Source organism: Selaginella moellendorffii, unplaced genomic scaffold (assembly GCF_000143415.4).
Source record: "Selaginella moellendorffii unplaced genomic scaffold, v1.0 SELMOscaffold_5, whole genome shotgun sequence".
In the NCBI taxonomy this organism is placed as follows: domain Eukaryota; kingdom Viridiplantae; phylum Streptophyta; class Lycopodiopsida; order Selaginellales; family Selaginellaceae; genus Selaginella; species Selaginella moellendorffii.
This window is the reverse complement of record NW_003314266.1, coordinates 2,260,752-2,279,002: the sequence shown is the minus strand read 5'-3', so window position 1 is coordinate 2,279,002 and position 18,251 is coordinate 2,260,752. Positions and strand designations below refer to the sequence as shown.

At 42.7% G+C, this 18,251-nt stretch overlaps 6 protein-coding genes and 1 long non-coding RNA gene across 11 annotated transcripts; 3 read left to right on the top strand and 4 right to left on the bottom strand.

The window, feature by feature from the left end:
* Positions 1 to 4,776: 4,776 nt before the first annotated feature.
* On the bottom strand, positions 4,777 to 6,630 carry LOC9659044 (magnesium transporter MRS2-4). Its single transcript, XM_024670036.1, has 4 exons — positions 6,342 to 6,630; positions 5,846 to 6,288; positions 5,517 to 5,783; positions 4,777 to 5,463 (listed from the first exon to the last, which is right to left on the bottom strand). The coding sequence occupies exons 1-4, from the start codon at positions 6,628 to 6,630 to the stop codon at positions 5,191 to 5,193; spliced, it is 1,272 nt and encodes a 423-aa protein (XP_024525804.1). The 3' UTR covers positions 4,777 to 5,190.
* Positions 6,631 to 6,886: 256 nt separating this feature from the next.
* LOC9660232 (COP9 signalosome complex subunit 4) lies at positions 6,887 to 8,991 on the bottom strand. The gene is made up of 14 exons (XM_002964841.2): positions 8,826 to 8,991; positions 8,614 to 8,765; positions 8,438 to 8,541; positions 8,309 to 8,369; positions 8,171 to 8,263; positions 8,009 to 8,109; positions 7,847 to 7,955; positions 7,744 to 7,788; positions 7,618 to 7,686; positions 7,469 to 7,560; positions 7,378 to 7,420; positions 7,269 to 7,328; positions 7,154 to 7,213; positions 6,887 to 7,100 (listed from the first exon to the last, which is right to left on the bottom strand). The coding sequence occupies exons 1-14, from the start codon at positions 8,962 to 8,964 to the stop codon at positions 7,026 to 7,028; spliced, it is 1,203 nt and encodes a 400-aa protein (XP_002964887.1). The 5' UTR covers positions 8,965 to 8,991; the 3' UTR covers positions 6,887 to 7,025.
* Positions 8,992 to 9,591: 600 nt separating this feature from the next.
* On the top strand, positions 9,592 to 13,223 carry LOC9659043 (plasma membrane ATPase). Of its 4 annotated transcripts, none has more exons than XM_024669504.1 (19): positions 9,592 to 9,676; positions 9,731 to 9,864; positions 9,916 to 10,050; positions 10,111 to 10,290; positions 10,350 to 10,556; positions 10,607 to 10,726; positions 10,780 to 10,899; positions 10,957 to 11,076; positions 11,128 to 11,232; positions 11,283 to 11,427; positions 11,479 to 11,637; positions 11,684 to 11,922; positions 11,978 to 12,010; positions 12,073 to 12,154; positions 12,205 to 12,365; positions 12,425 to 12,598; positions 12,650 to 12,832; positions 12,885 to 13,069; positions 13,127 to 13,223. In XM_024669504.1, the coding sequence occupies exons 1-19, from the start codon at positions 9,607 to 9,609 to the stop codon at positions 13,221 to 13,223; spliced, it is 2,649 nt and encodes an 882-aa protein (XP_024525272.1). In that variant the 5' UTR covers positions 9,592 to 9,606. The 4 variants fall into 4 exon arrangements, with proteins under 4 accessions (XP_024525272.1, XP_024525273.1, XP_024525271.1 ...); XM_024669505.1 differs by having other exon boundaries at positions 11,128 to 11,236; positions 11,287 to 11,427; XM_024669503.1 differs by having other exon boundaries at positions 9,592 to 9,678; positions 9,727 to 9,864.
* Positions 13,224 to 13,235: 12 nt separating this feature from the next.
* Positions 13,236 to 14,133, top strand: LOC112344565 (EG45-like domain containing protein). Its single transcript, XM_024669501.1, has 3 exons — positions 13,236 to 13,498; positions 13,552 to 13,837; positions 13,893 to 14,133. Exons 1-3 carry the CDS (start codon positions 13,399 to 13,401, stop codon positions 13,963 to 13,965), a joined length of 459 nt encoding a protein of 152 aa, XP_024525269.1. The 5' UTR covers positions 13,236 to 13,398; the 3' UTR covers positions 13,966 to 14,133.
* LOC112344566 lies at positions 13,496 to 13,769 on the bottom strand. Its single transcript, XR_002991740.1, has 2 exons — positions 13,656 to 13,769; positions 13,496 to 13,605 (listed from the first exon to the last, which is right to left on the bottom strand). It is a non-coding gene; the product is annotated as an uncharacterized LOC112344566 (long non-coding RNA).
* LOC9660231 (glucosamine 6-phosphate N-acetyltransferase) lies at positions 13,971 to 14,796 on the bottom strand. 2 transcript variants are annotated; one of them, XM_002964840.2, is made up of 7 exons: positions 14,689 to 14,796; positions 14,567 to 14,629; positions 14,463 to 14,519; positions 14,330 to 14,403; positions 14,218 to 14,279; positions 14,121 to 14,169; positions 13,971 to 14,064 (listed from the first exon to the last, which is right to left on the bottom strand). In XM_002964840.2, exons 1-7 carry the CDS (start codon positions 14,735 to 14,737, stop codon positions 13,975 to 13,977), a joined length of 444 nt encoding a protein of 147 aa, XP_002964886.2. In that variant the 5' UTR covers positions 14,738 to 14,796; the 3' UTR covers positions 13,971 to 13,974. The 2 variants fall into 2 exon arrangements, with proteins under 2 accessions (XP_002964886.2, XP_024525267.1); XM_024669499.1 differs by having other exon boundaries at positions 14,121 to 14,279.
* Positions 14,797 to 15,142: 346 nt separating this feature from the next.
* On the top strand, positions 15,143 to 17,357 carry LOC9660230. The gene is made up of 3 exons (XM_002965180.2): positions 15,143 to 16,185; positions 16,301 to 16,440; positions 16,499 to 17,357. The coding sequence occupies exons 1-3, from the start codon at positions 15,209 to 15,211 to the stop codon at positions 17,068 to 17,070; spliced, it is 1,689 nt and encodes a 562-aa protein (XP_002965226.2). The 5' UTR covers positions 15,143 to 15,208; the 3' UTR covers positions 17,071 to 17,357.
* Positions 17,358 to 18,251: the final 894 nt, after the last annotated feature.

The window sequence follows — 18,251 nt, the reverse complement described above, 5'->3', positions numbered from 1 at the left end:
GTTTCCAATGGCCAAGTTCATTTGCTCAGAGGGTGCCACGTGACTGCCATGATCACCACAGCTGCGAGCTGCAAATTGCTTGGCCTGTTTCAAGACATGATCTTGAAAGGCGTGAGGATCAAAAAGTACATACTGAGATAATTTTTTTTTCTCTTTTCTGGTGTTTAATCTGGTGGAGCAGTGCCTCATTGCAAGTTGTTCTTGATCTCGATCTACTGTGTACTTGCAAAATGCTCTCTTGATCTTGCAGTTGAAGTGCTCATTTCTCTCATTTTCCTGATGGTACCTGCATATCTGGCTAAATCTAAAACATCCAAGCATATTTAAGGATATTTTCAATAAAGGTTTATATATTTTAAGGTTTGTTCTCAGCCACAAGTGGCTATGGTTGTGTGCAGAAGAGAAAGCACAAGTGCTGTAGGTTTACCTTTATGTTAAGCCACAGGTACATGAATAGCAAAGACTTTATGTTTAGATCCCCACATTGTCACTCTAACATCCCCAAAGACTTACCTACTTATATACTTACTTATGTTGCAGCCCTTACACAGGAAGAGATCAAGTGGCACCATATGAAAAGAATAGTTCTTTAGACAAAACTTTAGTGGAATGTTTTTTCTCAGACTCATATTTATAGAGAAATTATATAATATAATTATATTCTCTAGAAAAAATTATATACATTAAAAACAATATTAAAGGTATGAAAACAATTTAATAGCTATAAAAATCCTATTATACTAATAATAATATATAGCATAGTTCAAACCATCAGGAGGGCATTCCTGGATTTGTAGGTGTTACAACTTGTTTTTGATCATTTTGTATAAAGTATTTTAACTACTATATATATTTCTTTTAGCCTATTGAATGTCATACTAAACTATGGTCCAACTTGTTGCAACACCCAATACAATCCTTTCCATTGAGTAAGGAGCCTTTTAGATAAATCATACACTATAGGATTGAGAAAATAAATCAACATTAAATCATCTACTTTATATTTTATAGTTGGATGGTGATAAGAATTGTGGTACTATTATTATCCCATTTGTATATGGGTTAAGTGCTCAATAAACTCTATACCTTTGTAACATATATATACTAAAAATATAACAAATAATTATCCCAATTTGAATGTTAAAAGTTCATGAACTTTGCAATCATCCCTTTGAATATCCAAATAAATTATTCTATCAAATCATCTGTTTATGGATGATAAACACTCATGAAAGTGTGATATATCCCCAACTAAGATGTCAAAACATAAAATACATCATTCTTGGATGCACTTGTGAACTTGCTAGCTAGAAAATATTTATTTTGCATAGATGTAACTATAGGAAAACAAATGTTTACTTATAAGTATTTGAGAGAATTTGCTCTTGACACCACTTGATTATCTAATAATAGTTATAAACATATTAATAAAAGCATTATAAGTCAGAGAGTTAGAAGCAATAATGATATCTTCATTGCTAACAATCTATTATGGAAAAAGTCTCATTAAATCAAATGCCACTAATTCAAATAGACAAAAAATTACAACTGAAACTAATCATCATGAGGAGTATACAAGCGTAACACTAAACACAACTATATACATATTGGATAATATCACATCACATCTTTAGTAAAAAGAAAAAGATTTATATAACTTCTTAATCACACAATAATGTTGCATATGCCCTTATAGGATAGGAGAGTCATGGTAAGTATAAAAAAAGTATGAAATAAAAATTGAAGGCACCATCTACTACAAATAATCATTAGGATTAGTCTTTATAACATAAACGAAGTTGTACTCAAAGTAATATTATGAATGTAAGTGTTAAAATAGCAAGTCATCAGTAAGTAATACAAGATTCTCAAATCAATCTTAAGATTTTCAAATCCATGATTTAACCTTTGCGTCTTTCAAACCTCATCAAGGCAATAAATCTAGCTTTGCACCTTATGGACATTACATATTTAGTACTATAATTGCTAACAACACAAAATCCTTATTTAAAAAATTTAATAACCAGAATAATAAGCTTGTTAAGAACATAAGAAGAGAGTGAAGAAAGGAGAGGAGGTTGAAAAAAAGCATCAAGATCAATCATAGAACTTATTGGGTGATGAATAATGTTCAAGTTATAAATTTAAAGCTTTGAAGCTCACCAAATAATATATTTAATTAAGTTCTTCCAGTTTAATAATGAAGTGACTATAACATGATTACCTTCTAACAATGTTTAAGAACTATGCAAGTACATATTAAACTTTTTAAACCCTACTAAACACTCCTTTATTGTAAAGTAGTTCACCTCTATTAATTATAATATATAGTTGATATATATAATGGGTTGATATTAACTAAACACACTCATACTTTCTTACATCAACACTTCTTTGATATCAATATTAAAAACATCAATGCACAAATGAAATATTAAGTATAGTTAGGATTTGCCAAAATTGGAAGAGTTATAAACACCTCTTGAGATCCATAAATGCCCATTTGTAACCTTTAGACCATATAAAAAATGATATTTAGAACTTCATCAATACTCGTAATGGTGTAGTATAATTAAAAAAACGATCAATAAAATGATTAAGGTATTACATTTTGTCAATGAAGCATTACATATTATTTACACACTTAAGAGTAATACACACTTTAACTACTTCACTTTAAAAGAACTTCTTACTGTTGATCCAACACTTTGTAAATATGGATGTGATCTTCCTATGACCTTTTTAAATGGATTATCTATGAAGTCAACAATTACCTTTAACATATTTCAACGAAGCTCATCCATCATCTGCTGAAAAGTCACTAAAATATTGTTTAAACTGAATAGCATCACAAAAACTCATAATATCCAACTTGGTAAACGAATAACTTCTTCCTAAATTATCTAGAAGATTGGTAGTGTGATGAAAAGAATATATATCCAAGATAGTCACAAATAAATGATAGTATTAAGCTTTAAATTGCATAGCCTCTAATAGAAACAGTGCAATTGTTGGAAAGCATTGTTACAATTGTTAACATCTCCAAATATGCACTTAAAAACATCTAAAACAAAGCTTTAATCCACATAAATCATTGCACTTAAATCATTGTATTATTGTAATACCATCCCTTAAAGATGTTGAAAACTTGTACAAATATCAAGCATCATATTAAGAATGATATGTGGCAATCATTTTAAAATGATTGAACCAATAATACATATCATTCCTAAAATTTTCACAAAGATTGCCGCTAAAAGTAAGAAGAGTTACACCATGACTATCAATTGAGTTTGATTATTTAATTGTAACAATATAATATCAAAAATTGCATCAATTGTTACTCCAAAGTTAAAGGAGGGTGTTTTGCCATAAAGATGAACTAAAAGAAGATAAAAACCCAAAAAAGAAGATATGAAAAAATTATAGGAACAAAAGAGATTTAAACAATACAAAAGTTAAATTTAAATAAAAAATATAACTTCAAAAACCCTAGATTGACACCAATTTTATCAAAAACACCATAGCCATACACTTAGACCTTATCAAATTGGACGAGGTATTGTAATGAATAATTATGGATTGACATTTGTATTGGCCACTTTTTTGGTAGCCTTTGAGTTTGGATCAATACAATTTTATCCAAACAATGTCAGAAGAGATCAGGTCAATTGCACCAAACCCAATAGTAGTATACAATCTCCTAATACATGAACTTGTTAATGCAAATTTATGACAGTCAAATCCAAATATAATTTAGCTTCTTTCACTGTTAATGCTCCTCATACCTTGGGGCCTGCTATAGAAAAAGTGGTTATAGGATAACCACTCACAAACTGGATGTTTAGTCTTGGATTACTTATGTCAGAAGTGCAAATAGATATGACCTTAGTATAATAAACTGGTACATTAATGTTGTCTATAATAGAACTCAAACACAAGGAGTACTGACTAGTGAAAATAGGGCAAAATAAGTGATAATATCTCAAACTATATGTAGAAGAATGCATTGTTGATGGCACCAATTTGAGAGATTACTCTTGTTATTTATAAAATATTGGAGTTGTAAAGGCATGGTTTGAGGGTATCTTGTGGTTGGATCTGGTGGCTGATTAATCAAACCCAAGAAAATGAATCTGATGTACTCATATCTAGTGAAATCGTATAATCTAACATAATTTACACCTTCTAATAAGCCTTTTTTTGGGTGATAAGCATTAAGACGAGAAGGTTTTTGAAAATTAAATAAAGCTTTTAGTTTGCCCAAACACTATTAAATATGGTAGCACAAATCCATTTGTAATTTTTGAGCATAGGGAGGGAAATTTATCTTTGCTTCAGTGTTCTGAATATAATTATTACTACGAACATCTTATCAAAGAGTCTCTAAATAAAAAAGAATGCAGTAATCTTATGAGTGAACATATTTTAGAAGAAAATACATCATCAATCCTAATTCTCTTACTTGTTTAAAATATTAGATAAATATTAGGTTATTGCACTACAAGGAAAACAAAAGGATTTTCAAAGATTACGTCAAACACAAGCAAGATCACACTTATCAATCTATTGATAATTTCATCTAATGCCTGCTGTTGCTGTGAGATTCTACTCCACTAGATCAAACCCTTGTTCTTGGTGTGCCATTAGCATTCTCGATTCTAAGGTAGACATTTAATCTAGAATTTGCTCAGTGCCCTAAGAGCCCCAATCGAGCACTCTAACACAATGGTGTTATTGAATACACAATCACCTGATATTGTCCACAACCCAACATCATACGGTAAAGTTCTCGTTTCTAGAGTACAAATACTTTCATCTTGTCTAACCCAGGAGTACGCTGCTCGTTGCTCCCCGAATTATCGGAACAACACAAACTATCCTCCATCCTTTTGCGCTTACAATCTTCCCTCTTGCTCTGATCCAAAGCACTATGCTTATTGGGATCAAATCGATCCCACTGCTAAAGTTTACAACATCCTTGCTGATTTCCTCTGGAATGGATCCACTACCAGCATCTATCCCACCAACATCCAGCAACTGGCTTCTATGTGAGATCCTTCTTCCTTTAGCTTACATCATTGAGAAAATAAGGTGGATAGTCTTGCTGGATCTTGTCCTGAAAGAACGAGGTCTCTTTTTTCGCGCAAGAAAATCCAAACGTAGCGCTGTAGTTTGGTTTCATTCTTCTTAGGCGAGCAGCTCTTTCCATCTGGCGTAGCCATAGACGAGAAAGAAGATGATGGTGCTCGCGGCGAGAGTCCCTGCGGTTGTCATGAAGAAGGCGCTCTCGTCATTGATCCCATATGGTATGTTCATCCCGAAAACTCCAGCCACTGCCGTTGCTAGGCTGATCACGAAGCCGCCAATGATCAAAACGAGCTGGAGTTGGATCATCTCGTTCCTGTGGTTGTCGAGCTGGATGTTGATATAGTCTTCAGTGTCATCGATATACTCCCGGAGCTGCAAAGAGAGGCATAAGAGAAAGAAGAAAGAAAACGATCCTTGCAACTTACAGTGACGAGTCTGTTGCGAGTTCCATCGATCTGCAAGAAGCACGTCTCGAGCAGCATCTCCAGATCTTCGACGTCGTTGCCATCCGCCAGAGTCCCCAGCGCGACGCTGGTCGCAGTCCGAGTGCTCGGGTGGGGCATGATCAAGCTGCTGGCCTCATCGTCCAGAGGCAACGCTTCCAGCTGCTGCTGCAAAGCCATCTTGCGCGAGAGATACATGTCGGCCATGTCTTCGTCGTCGTCGAGCAAGTGCTCGACTTCATCACGAACCTGTGAAACGAGCGAGTAAGCTTGTTAGTCGAAGAGAAATCTTTGTCTTTGCGATTGCTTGCCTTTTGCACTCGAGCAGTGATGTGAGTGAGAGTGCTCTTGAGGCTGCGGACGTGCTCGAGGTTACCTGTGCTGACATTTCTAGTGAGCTCGTCCAAAGCAGGATAGGCAATGTGCTCAAGATCCGTCACCTTTGCGTCCAGGTAGCTACACACAAACTCGAGGGCGCTCTCCAAAACCTGGAACTCGAACGGCAGCGCATCGCCAGACTCTTCCTCCACTCTCATCCAGAGAGGCCCTCGCGGATCGATCATCGTCCCTGCTGCTGCTCCTGCTGCTACCGTGTCGCCAGAAGATCCAGCTCCCTGATCCAGAGCCAGCTGCTGCGTGAGTTGGTCCACGAATGGAGCCACCAGAGAATTCCGGGGATCCAGAATGAAAACCTCCTCGGCTGTGATCACCGCCTTGATGAACTCCAGGTTGATCACCATGGCCTTCTCGCGAGCTGGAAAAGCGATGCATCAAAACAAAAGAGAGAAGTACTCCAGTGATGCTCACCTAGAATGTTGGAAGAATGCGAGAAAACCGGGCCGAGGATCCGAAGATCACGAGCTGGGATGTCCGCGCGGCTCATGATCGTCTGGCGATCGCATTCCAGGAGCTCGCATACGCCACGGGAGTCGAATCTCATCCATGTTCTAGCGCCGGGCTTCTTCTTCTTCCCTTGTGTGGCATCGTTGGGCAGCGAGAGAGGAGGAGGAGGAGGAGGAGGAAATGGATGGGAAGGAGGAGCCGCATACCTTCTGGCCTTGGGGGCACTATTTTGCCCTAGCGAGAAATAATCCATCGATGGAATAAGGGTAAAAGCATTCGTCCGGATGTTGTGCTCCTTTTAAGTTTTAAAACGGAAGATTGTCGTTCAAATAAATTAGTTTATTAATTTATAATTATAAGCATGTTTATAAGATTAATCTTATTGCATATCAACCATTAGATTATAGAATTAAAAAGAATATATTAGAAAGGGTTTAAGAAAATTTATAAATCATAAACATATTTATAAATTATAAATACAAATAACAACCCTTAAATGGTAGAATATCCTAAAATATTTAAGTATATTCTAGATATATTCATTACCATCCACAGGGTTTGCTTAAGCAAACCAAAAAAGAGTGGAGAAATCGACCTGATGCAGCTTAGAGAGTGCGAGGAATTTCTACTCGGTTCCGACGACTAAGATCATACAGCCACGGGTATTCCTTTCTTCATCATGCTGTCGAGAACGTCGTTGAGCGACTGGCAAACGCTCACGATCTGCAATAACAGTTCCTTGAGCTTATGCGTTTTGTAAATGGAAAGAGGCTTACCTGTTGATCCCATTGCTGCAGCTCCTCAATGTCGTTGTCGAAATGGATCACAGCCTCCACCTTTAGAATCGGACAAGAGTTAAAAAAACAAAGTAGGAGTTTGCTTGACATGAACCTGGTCAATGGATCCGCGCATACGATCTTCCGAGATCATTCTCGCCGCAATCTTTTCAGCCTGCACGAATACCTCAAACACTAGGAGCGACAAAAGAAGACCTGGTTACCTTGTCAGGGGCAATGCCTAGCAATGCTCCCAGCTCCTCGAAACTGGAAACACCTTTCAATCAGTGCCCTCAGTGAAAACAGCATGTTTACCTGATGTTTGTGTACAGCTTGCTTGCGCTTAAAAGATTATGTTCAATCATAGCGCGATCCAAAACCGTCGAACTGTCTGGAAGCAAAGCTTTCTGCAGCATAAAAAGGAAAACACTCGCACTCGTCTTTTTTTTAACACGAACACCTACCTGATGTGGCTTGAGCTCTTCCGCAAACGCGTCGACTTCGGGTTTTCTAAGAATTCTTTCCAGGTAAACCTGACACAGATATGACGTTTCCATCAGAACCACGACAAGACAAGAGTATTACGATACCTTTTGCAAAATCGGATAGATCTTTAGCTTCGAACACCTTTCATCCTAATAAACACAAATGGATTTACAGTTTCGAGAAGAAAAAGGAAAGCGCCTCGCATACCTTGTAAAGCGTTGCGAGAACTCTCGACCTCTGAGGGCCTGCAGCAGCCAAGATAGTACACGTCACCGCTGCTGTGAGAGCTTGCTGGAGTTCCTCTTCATCGACAATGCTGTCCAAAATATCAAATACACACAATGTAGAATATACAAATCAAAAACTTACCGGCCCCCAATTTCTCTCTTTTCAAGTTGCGACATTTCGTAGTATCTTAGTGCGGCCTCTAGGAACTTCCTTTTTGAATCAAGAATACGCGCATAGCACACCTAAATAATTATAAAGGACGGAGGTCAGCTCATATGCCAAGAAAACAGCGAAGGAAATAACCTTGTACTGTAGAATAACAGCTTCATCCTTGCAGCCATTCACCATGAAAGAGGCTTTCTTTATGTACACCTCGGCATTTGTCGCATCATCATCCTGGACAAACGGATGAAAACACAGTGCAAACTATAGTTCTCGTACCTCCAAGTACAGCAGAGCAATTTTCACGCATTTTGTTAGCTTGTAGCTTTCGTCCCCGGCACTGAAAGTCAATCACCTTAAACCCGATCTCCTCAAGAAAAGAAGCACAAGATCAAACAAGATACAAACCGGATTCCAGTGTCCAAGTCAATGCCGCTAAGCATTTGTGCCGATTTCGTCCATTCTTCTTCGATCTCATAGAGCTCCGCTAGCCTTTCTCGAATGAGGCACACCTAGATACAGCACAGAAAAACTTGATACATAGGACAGAAAAACTTTCAAGGGCAAAGAAGAAAGACTCCAACCTGTTCTTCGAAAGAAACAACGCGGGGTTGAATCTGCGCGAGAGCGTACTGCGCAATTTGCTTGTGCGCCTCGGCTTCCAGCTTCCCAAGATCCTGCGCGAAAGTTTGCAGCACCTGGCGCGAGATTACCAGCGGAACCTCGTCGGAGACCACTGCGGCAGCAAATGCGAGCTCAATATCTTCCCGAATTCTTCCACACAAAAAAAACTCACTGTGATTGACGAAGGCCATGGCGTGCTCCACATGATTCGTCGCGATTATCGTGGAGAGAATCGCCTTGTACTGATCGACCTTCTGCTTCTGATCGCCAATCCCCGCGGCGACCTGGAGCGCGCTCCTGATATCGCCCATTGCCCAAAGGCCAAAAACCCTAGTGCTTAGAAAACGTTCCCGCGTTTCGAAACCTCGACCTCTAGTATTTTTGCCTCTTCGAAATTTTCGTGCCAAGGAATATGCGGTTTATGGCGCGTAAACCTTGTCCTTTTCCCAGGTTCTAGGGTTTTGCGGTGAGCCGGAGCCGTGAGCGTCGCGATCTCCGTCGATCGTGAGCCAGGACAAGGTTTAGCCGCTAGGCTCCAGCTGGTAGCTCTTGATCTTCCAGTTCTTGCGAGGTTTTCTTTCATTCCAAGCTTGGCAGGCTTGCGATCGAGCGAAATCGCCAAGGAGAAATGGAAGGCGCTGGAGCCGGGAATGGCCTGGCCATCGACACCCACCATCTTGTAGGAGGTTTTGGTGCCTTTTCTCGCAGAATCTAACGCTGGATTTCCAGAAAGGGGCTCCAGTTGAGGAGGTTTTCGAGCAGCTGCGGTGCACCGAGAATGGCCTCACGGAGGAGGAGGCCGAAGAGCGGCTCAAGATTTTCGGGTATAACAAGTTAGAGGAGACGAAGGTATGATAATCATGCTCTTTTTCGACAATAAACAAAGTTGCTTGAAATGATATAGTGTGTGGTTTGGAATCCAGGAAAACAAGTTTCTCAAGTTCCTCGGGTTTATGTGGAATCCTTTGTCATGGGTGATGGAAGCTGCAGCGATCATAGCTATTGTCATGCTCAATGACGGCAGTGTAGGAAGTTTGCTCTTTGTTTCATGGGGCTGACGCGTTTGTGCGCAGGGAGATCCCCCCGATTATCCAGACTTCATTGGGATAATTATTCTTCTTTTGGTGAACTCCACAATAAGTTTCTTCGAAGAAAACAATGCCGGAAACGCTGCGGCTGCTTTGATGGCACGGTTGGCTCCTCAGTGCAAGGTCTGCTAGCGACTTGTTTTGTTCCAAGGATTGTCACTCGTGCATGCGCAGGCTCTAAGGGACGGGAAATGGAAAGAAATGGAAGCGAAGTTCTTAACTCCTGGTGACATCATAGCCATAAAGCTTGGAGACATCATCCCTGCAGATGCTCGCCTGCTCGAAGGAGACTCCTTGAAGATTGATCAGGTTTGGTCGCTTACGTGAAAGTTGCGATTATCCCCTGACGATTTGTTTCACTGTGATTAGTCTGCTTTAACTGGCGAGTCTTTGCCTGTGACGAAAAGGCCTGGAGATGAAGTACTTTCAGGATCAACTTGCAAAGTAGGAGAGATGAACGCTGTTGTCATCTCCACCGGCGTTCACAGCTTCCTGGGTAAAGCGGCTCACCTTGTTGACAGCACAAACAATGTGGGACACTTTCAAAAGGTAGGACTTGATTGATTTCGACAGCATAAACTATAAGCTATAATGTTTCGAAAACGCAGGTCCTGACGTCCATTGGAAACTTCTGCATTTGCTCTATTGCTGTGGGAATATTTGTGGAGGGAATCGTCATGTGGGCGGCTCATCACCAGACTTATCGTCAGGGCATGGAGAATTTACTGGTTCTTCTCATTGGTGGAATACCAATTGCCATGCCGACGGTTCTTTCGGTAACCATGGCTATTGGCTCGCACAGATTATCCCAGCAGGCAAGACTCTTTTGGAATGGCTTTTATCATTCAGTTTCGCATGTTTTCAGGGAGCTATAACAAAACGCATGACAGCTATAGAGGAAATGGCTGGTATGGACGTCCTTTGCAGTGATAAAACGGGCACTCTTACTTTGAACAAGCTTACTGTCGACAAGAGTCTTGTTGAGGTAGGCTACAGTATGTTTAGACAGAAGATGTCATCTCAAACATTTTATATCAGGTGTTTCCAAAGGACATGGACCAAGACACGGTTGTGAAGCTTGCAGCAAGAGCATCCAGATTAGAATGTCAAGATGCTATTGATGCTGCAATTGTAGGCATGCTCAGTGATCCGTCGGAGGTAATTGCAGAGATTAATCTCAGAAGACAACTTTTTTAATTAATATTTTTCATGCAGGCCCGAAAAGACATCGAAGAGATCCACTTCTTGCCATTCAATCCTGTTGAAAAACGAACGGCGATTACCTACATAGAGAATGGAAAATGGTATCGAGCAAGCAAAGGAGCCCCCGAGCAGGTAAACTCTTCCATTTATAATATGTGATCACTTTAACCAGTTTGTTGCCAGATCTTAGCTCTCGTACACAACAAACAAGCATTGTCCCAGAGATTCCATACCGTGGTTGAGCAACTTGCTCAGCGCGGTCTGCGATCACTTGCAGTGGCTATCCAGGTACGTCAAACAAAAAGGCTTCAGATTTGAGTCATCCAGCGGCATCGCAGGAAGTCCCTGAGGAATCCAAGGATTCTCCAGGAGGCCCATGGACACTTTGCGGCGTGCTACCACTTTTTGATCCACCTCGTCATGACAGTGCTGACACCATCCGCCGTGCGCTCAACCTCGGTGTCAATGTCAAGATGATTACTGGTACGCGCATTTCCAGCGCCGTGCATATCATCTCGTTTTCTCGTTACGCAGGCGATCAGTTGGCGATTGGTATTGAAACCGGTCGTCGATTGGGCATGGGGACCAATATGCATCCCTCTAAAACGCTGCTAGGAGAAAATAAGGGGGAGCTTGGCCCGGAAATGGATGAACTGATTGAAAACGCTGATGGATTTGCTGGGGTCTATCCAGGTAACTGAGAGTTTTTGCATTTTATCTCTGACTCATGGTTTTCCAGAGCACAAGTACATCATCGTAAAGCGACTGCAAGAGAAAAGGCACATTGTCGGGATGACGGGGGATGGAGTTAACGATGCTCCCGCTCTGAAAAAAGCCGATATCGGCATTGCTGTTGCAGATTCCACAGACGCAGCAAGGAGTGCAGCAGACATTGTTTTGACAGAACCGGGTCTTAGTGTGATCATCAGCGCTGTGTTGACAAGTCGAGCAATATTCCAAAGGATGAAAAACTATACGGTATGAATCTGTTGTAGTTCCCGATTACGTTTCTAACTGTTCAAGTACTCTGTAGATCTATGCCGTGTCAATCACTATCCGTATAGTGGTAAGTCATTCATGTTTGTATGCTAGCAAGTTCGTGAAATCTGAAGGTTGTCTTTCTTGTAGCTGGGATTCGCGCTGCTTTCGATAATCTGGAAGTTCAACTTCTCACCTTTCATGGTTTTGATCATTGCCATTCTAAACGATGGTAAAAACTCAGTGGCATTGTTATTCGCATTACTTATCCTCAACTTGCAGGCACTATCATGACTATATCCAAAGATCGTGTCAAGCCATCTCCTTCCCCAGATAGTTGGAAGCTCAAGGAAATTTTTGCAACCGGGATCACACTGGGCACATATTTGGCATTGATAACAGTTTTGTTCTTCTACCTCGTTCAGGAAACTAATTTTTTCCAAGTAATGCATCCGTTTCCGTTTGTAGAAAAGTGCCAACTGATCGCTCGCTTTTGTTTCAGCGCGTCTTTCGCGTCTCAGATATCTCGGGCAAGCCCACGGAGCTGAACTCGGCAGTTTACCTTCAAGTTAGCATTGTCAGCCAGGCGCTTATTTTTGTTACTCGCTCTCGGAGCTGGTCATACGTAGAGAGGCCCGGTTTTTTGCTCTTAGCGGCTTTCGCCGCTGCTCAGCTGGTAAATTCTTTCTCGAGTTCTGTTTATTCCCGTGCTGATATGCAATCGCAGGTTGCTACCATCATCTCTGCTCATTTACATCTCGGTTTCGCTAAAATCCACCCGATTGGCTGGAAATGGTGCGGGGTGATATGGCTATTCAGCATTGTCTTCTATATTCCACTCGATATTATCAAGTTTGCCATCCGCTACTTTCTCTTCGGTCACGTATGGGACTTGGTCCTGGAGCGCAAGGTACGTGTGAAATTGAGCTGCAATTCTTTTGCTTACCAAAGAGCCATTCCAGATTGCGTTTACGAGGCAGAAAGACTTCGGCAAAGAGGCGCGAGAGCTACAATGGGCGCAAACGCAGCGAACACGTCATGGCCTACAGAAGACGCTGGAGAGAGGAGGAAGCTTCATGGATAGAATGGGATACCGGGAGCTATCGGATATCGCGGAGCAAGCCAAGAAACGCGCGGAGATGGCCAGGTTTTATCCACGGTTTTTACGTCAACTTTCGCTAACCATGGTTTCCTTTTCTTGCAGGCTCAAGGAAGCTCACACGCTCAAAGCTCATATCGAGTCTGTGATCAAGCTCAAAGGTCTAGACCTCGATGGCGTCAACCCGCACTACACGATCTAAAAGAGATTTTTCGTGTAAGCTTTCCTCCATTTAATAATTCTTTGCGAGTCACGTCTTGCCACAATAGAAACACCATGTGAAGTCACAGTGACATAAGAGACGTGATCGTCTTCGATCCAAAGTCCTCTCAGGCTATAAGCCGTGCCTTGATCGAGGACGATAGACACAGCGAAACATGAATTCTCTCCTCTTCTCGCTCTCGACCATCGTCGCCGTGCTAGTCGCGCCAGCAGTGGCTCAAAGCGGCCAAGCAACATTCTACAGCCCATACGTTCGTAAGTGAATCTCCATTTCTTCTTCCAGAAAGTGTTCTCACAAGCCACTGCAGCCTCGTCCTGCTATGGCTTCGACACGAGCAAGTTCCCGCCGGGAAATCTCATTGCTGCAGCAAGCAAGGACCTGTTTAGAAACAAAGAGCTGTGCGGGGCTTACTTCGAGATAACTTGCAAAGGCGCTGTGTCCGGCTCCGGAGGCTGTTCGGGAACTCCCACTGTCAAGGTGAGAGTCGTCGACCTGTGCCCCGGATGCCACGCAAACTCGTTTGATCTCTCCATCGAGGCATTCTCTCGCATCGCCAAGCTCGACGTTGGCCGGATCAAGATAACGTCCCGCAGGTTTGCGCGTTTTGAGCGTTTTTGCACCTTCTCTTAGCTTGGATCACTGCCGCAGGGTGTCCGGTGTTGGCGAAGAAGAAGAAGGCGATGAGATTGAGATGGTCGTTGGTCGAGCGATGGAGCCGTGATCATCAACTTTAAAAGTACTTTGCCATCTGGATTTCCTTCTTGGAGTACCCGCACTTTTCATAAAACGCAGCGTTCTCGGGCTTACAATCGAGAATCACCTGCGCATATATATACATTCCCAGTTGATAAAAGCTCTAAGAAGATTGCAAGGTACCTTGTAACACCCAGCATCCTTTGCGAAACTGGTGAGAGCTTCGATCACTCTGCGCTGTGATTGTTGAGCAAAGATTGATAGAGCAAAATATAAGTACCTCTGGCCTAAGTGACACCCTCTCATACGTTCATCCACGACAACATCTTCTAGATGTCCCACCTGATAAAAATGAAAAGCATTTACAAGAGAAAAAAGAAGAGAAAGATCACCTTTCCACAGCTCCGAGCAAACTTGTGCTCGATAAAAATGCTGCCGGTGGCCACAACCCGGCCGGATTTCACATCTACACAACAAAAAAATCGAAAGAGGAGAAGCTGCAAAGTTTCCAGAGAGTATTTTTACCTTCGATCACAACAATCCTATGATAGTCTCCAAGCTTTTCCAGCTGCTGCATCTTGGCTAGAATCAAAACAAAGCGTTTAGACCGAAATTCTTCTCTATCATACCATCAAACATTTCCCTCGAGACATCTCCAACCACGGTCAGCTGCTGCATTAGCTGGAGGAATCCTATCGCAGCACCAGATCGGCAGATTCAAGAGCTTTTAAAATCGCAAAACTCCCCAGACCTTTGTCAAAATCGCCTCGCTCCAATCGCCTCAGCTCCAGGCCCTCCATTGTCTGCACAAACCCTGAAATCCACGTCACTTAGCCCCGCTGTACCTCTATGGCTGACGTGCGCGCACAGTTTACATTAGGGCTGACGTGGTCGCAATGTCACCAAAGCGCCACTTCATCTCCCGCGCTACAGTCAAAAATCTTTTTAAAGGCGATAAAGCTTTCTCTCCCCCTTTCTTCCCCACTGACACTGGCAAATTGATTGACTTGGGGGTCGATCAGTGAATCCACCACATGGAGTGGCAGGAAACACTGCAAGAGGATCCACCATGGATGGATGGCTCCAAATCGCGCCATTTCCTCCCAATTGGTTGGAGATTGGGGCAGCGGGGGTCGGGGGCGATTTCCCTGTCGCGTTGAAAAGAGGCACAATCACCGACCATGGCACACATTTTCATGCCCTAATCGCACACTCCCTACCCTAAGGCCATCCCATCGCCAGATTTGCGAATTTTACACAGCCCAAGTGCTATGCCATTTCTTTCAATCAGTTCCATGAGACCCACCCCAGGGGAAGAAACCAAGATCATAGATCGAGAATCGATATCAATCCTTTTAATTCGTAAAGCCACGTACCGACCAAAAGCATGGCCAAATTTTTCTTTAGGCTTTCCTTTTCCTTGGGTAGGGGATGGCGATGGTCATTTGGGGCACGTGTTCCTTATTACCACATCAATCGATCGACGTCCGGGAATAACACGCGTGGCCCCGATCGGACTGTCGAGATTGCTGCGGTCCTCGCCGCATTCGAACCCCCGGTCGCCTTTTTTTCTTGAAAGCGAATCTTTTTTGACACCTTTCTATCATGGCGACCATACGGCGTATATATACGCGCTCTTCGATGGGGTAGCGAGCGTTCAAACCTCCCACCGGGCAGTCAACCCGCCTTCTGTCGCCGCCGTCGTTTTCGTTCGTTCGTTCCCGACCAAGCTCTTGGCTATGGCCGCTTGCTGGGCACCGACATCGTCCTCTCCATCGTCCTGGGGGTGGGACAATAGCAGCACCAGCCTCTTGATGAGCGATGGGATCGTCGCGGCCACGGCGGTGGCGGCGGTGAATTCGTCCAGGCAGCAGCAGCAGCAGCAGCAGCAGCACAATGCGGGCAATTCGATGATCGTGCCGCCCAGCACGAGCTCGCCCAGCGCTATGGGCCTCAAGCTGGGCAAGAGGATCTACTTCGAGGACTCGCCAAATGGAGCTCCGACCGCGATTGCTCCGCAAGAAACCAGTGCTGCTACTGCGATCGTCGCGAGCCCGCCGACGAGGAAGAAGCAGCGGGGCGTAGCGCAACCGGCGGCGACGCCCAGATGCCAGGTCGATGGCTGCGGCGCGGATTTGAGCGGATCCAAGGGCTACCACCGGCGGCACCGCGTTTGCGAGCTCCACTCCAAGGCGCCCAAGAGCATCGTCAAGGGGCAGGAGCAGCGATTCTGCCAGCAATGTAGCAGGTCTGTGAGTGCCTCGATCTGGGCGTGTTGGGTCTGTGTGGATTCGCAGCTCGGATCGATGGATTGTGCGCCTCTCCCTCTGGCTGATCGATCTTTGTGAATCCCCTGTTCGTAGGTTCCATGGATTGGGGTATTTCGACGAGGGAAAGAGGAGCTGCCGGCGGCGCTTGGCGGGTCACAACCAGCGGCGGAGGAAGCCCCCTCCGCCCGATCCATTCGTGATCCCTTCCTCGATCTTGGGATTCTCCTCCTCCGGTGAGTGATTGTTTCTTTTCTTCTTGGCACTCATCTCGATGAGAGAATTGGCTGGCAGGGAATTTCATGAATCCTCCACAGCATTTGCTCGATGGGAGCTTCATCGTGAGCAAGAACAACTGGCCCTCGTCTTCCTCTTGCCGATACGATCAGCTCGCGGCGTACAATCACTCCAATTTCTTGCTCAAATCCAAGCAGGACATGATCGCCACCCACGGCGTGTACCAGTTCCTCAAATGCCACGCAGCGGCCTCATCGCCATCGCCGCCATCCTCCTCCCAATCTCCATCCCCGGCCGCGAAATCATCCATCGTGATGGCGTCGCCGCTGGAGCCCGGGGCGATCAATCATCCCACCACAAGCGATGCTCTCTCTCTTCTGTCAGCCTCCGAGCAGTGGGGGTCTTGCTCCTCATCGTCGCCGTCGCCGCCGGTCGCGAGCTCGATGATCGCTCACAACAAGCCCATGAAAGTGGATGAATCGTCGTTTCAGCTACAGCTCTATCACAGCGATCCGGATCATCAGCGCCACTACCAGCAGCAAAGGTTCGTGGGCGGGATCAGCGATCTCTTCCAGTTCCAAAAGCCCACGGCGCTACTGCAGGAATCTCATCAAGCATTTGATGCCTGAGAAAAAAAACAGAGTGGATCACTGTGGGATCAATCACTAGTTCGTGTCCGCCGTACTAGCGTACGGGGGAGAGACAATTCGCGTGCCATGTTTTTCTCTTTCTTTCTTTTTTCTGATTGAATGGTGTTGCTGTATGCTCTTGATCTTGTTGATTTGGTTTGTTTCATGTCCTTCTTGTAGTTTCTTGGATGGTTTTGTTGCTAATCTGGGTGGGCGGGAAAGCTTGCATTGCGTACTGGGTCTGTGGATGTCTGAAATATTTTATACAAGAAACGCCTTTGATAACTCACAGTGGACCAATCTGATTCGTTTGGAGGTCTGTGGGTCCTCTAGACTTTTGTTCGAGAATAATAAATCCATGAATCTCACCAACTTGTGGGGTATGTATGACACACTTCTGACGTGAATATTTAAAAAGTATACTCTAGGACATTTTCTTCACCAGGATTAGGATTAGAAATTAAACGGTAAGTAGGTTTAGACCTTGCTAATATATTTTGCAATTATTGAAGTTTTAAGTTTGCTAATGGTATCTATTTGTGCTATTAGCAAGTTAAATAGTAAAATCTGAACTAATAAAAACAGGATAACTATGCCAAGTTGTGAAACTTACCTGAATGATGACATTTAAAAATTAAAGAATATTTTAATATATTTTAAATATCCAAAAAACTTATTTATAATTTTAAAGGTTTTTAAAAGAAATGCTCTTATTGCAATATCAGTTTAGCCCTAATCAATAAATTAAATAATATTATTTGTATGGGTAGTAATATAAAGTTCATTGTGAATAATTTGTATATTGACAAACTCATTTATTTTCTGAGTAACTACTGTTGTACATATTATGACACTTATCAATTATTTATATCTAAATAGAATAAATATATGCTTGCACTATAAATTATTATTTAGTACTAAATATCAAACTAGAGAATTATTTAGCACTTTGGAAATATATAGTAGTTAAATTCTAATTAAATTAAAAAATGGAAAAATAAAGTTAAAACAGTTTTTAAAAAATTCACAAATTATTAGGAAATTATATAAATTAAAGAGGTCATAATATTTATATATGTTATCTCCAAATATAGGAAAAAAAACTTTATAATAAAATTTAAATAATTTTTTAATAAAGTGTATTATTCTGTTTAATTTGCATTGTGAGTATATAGAATATA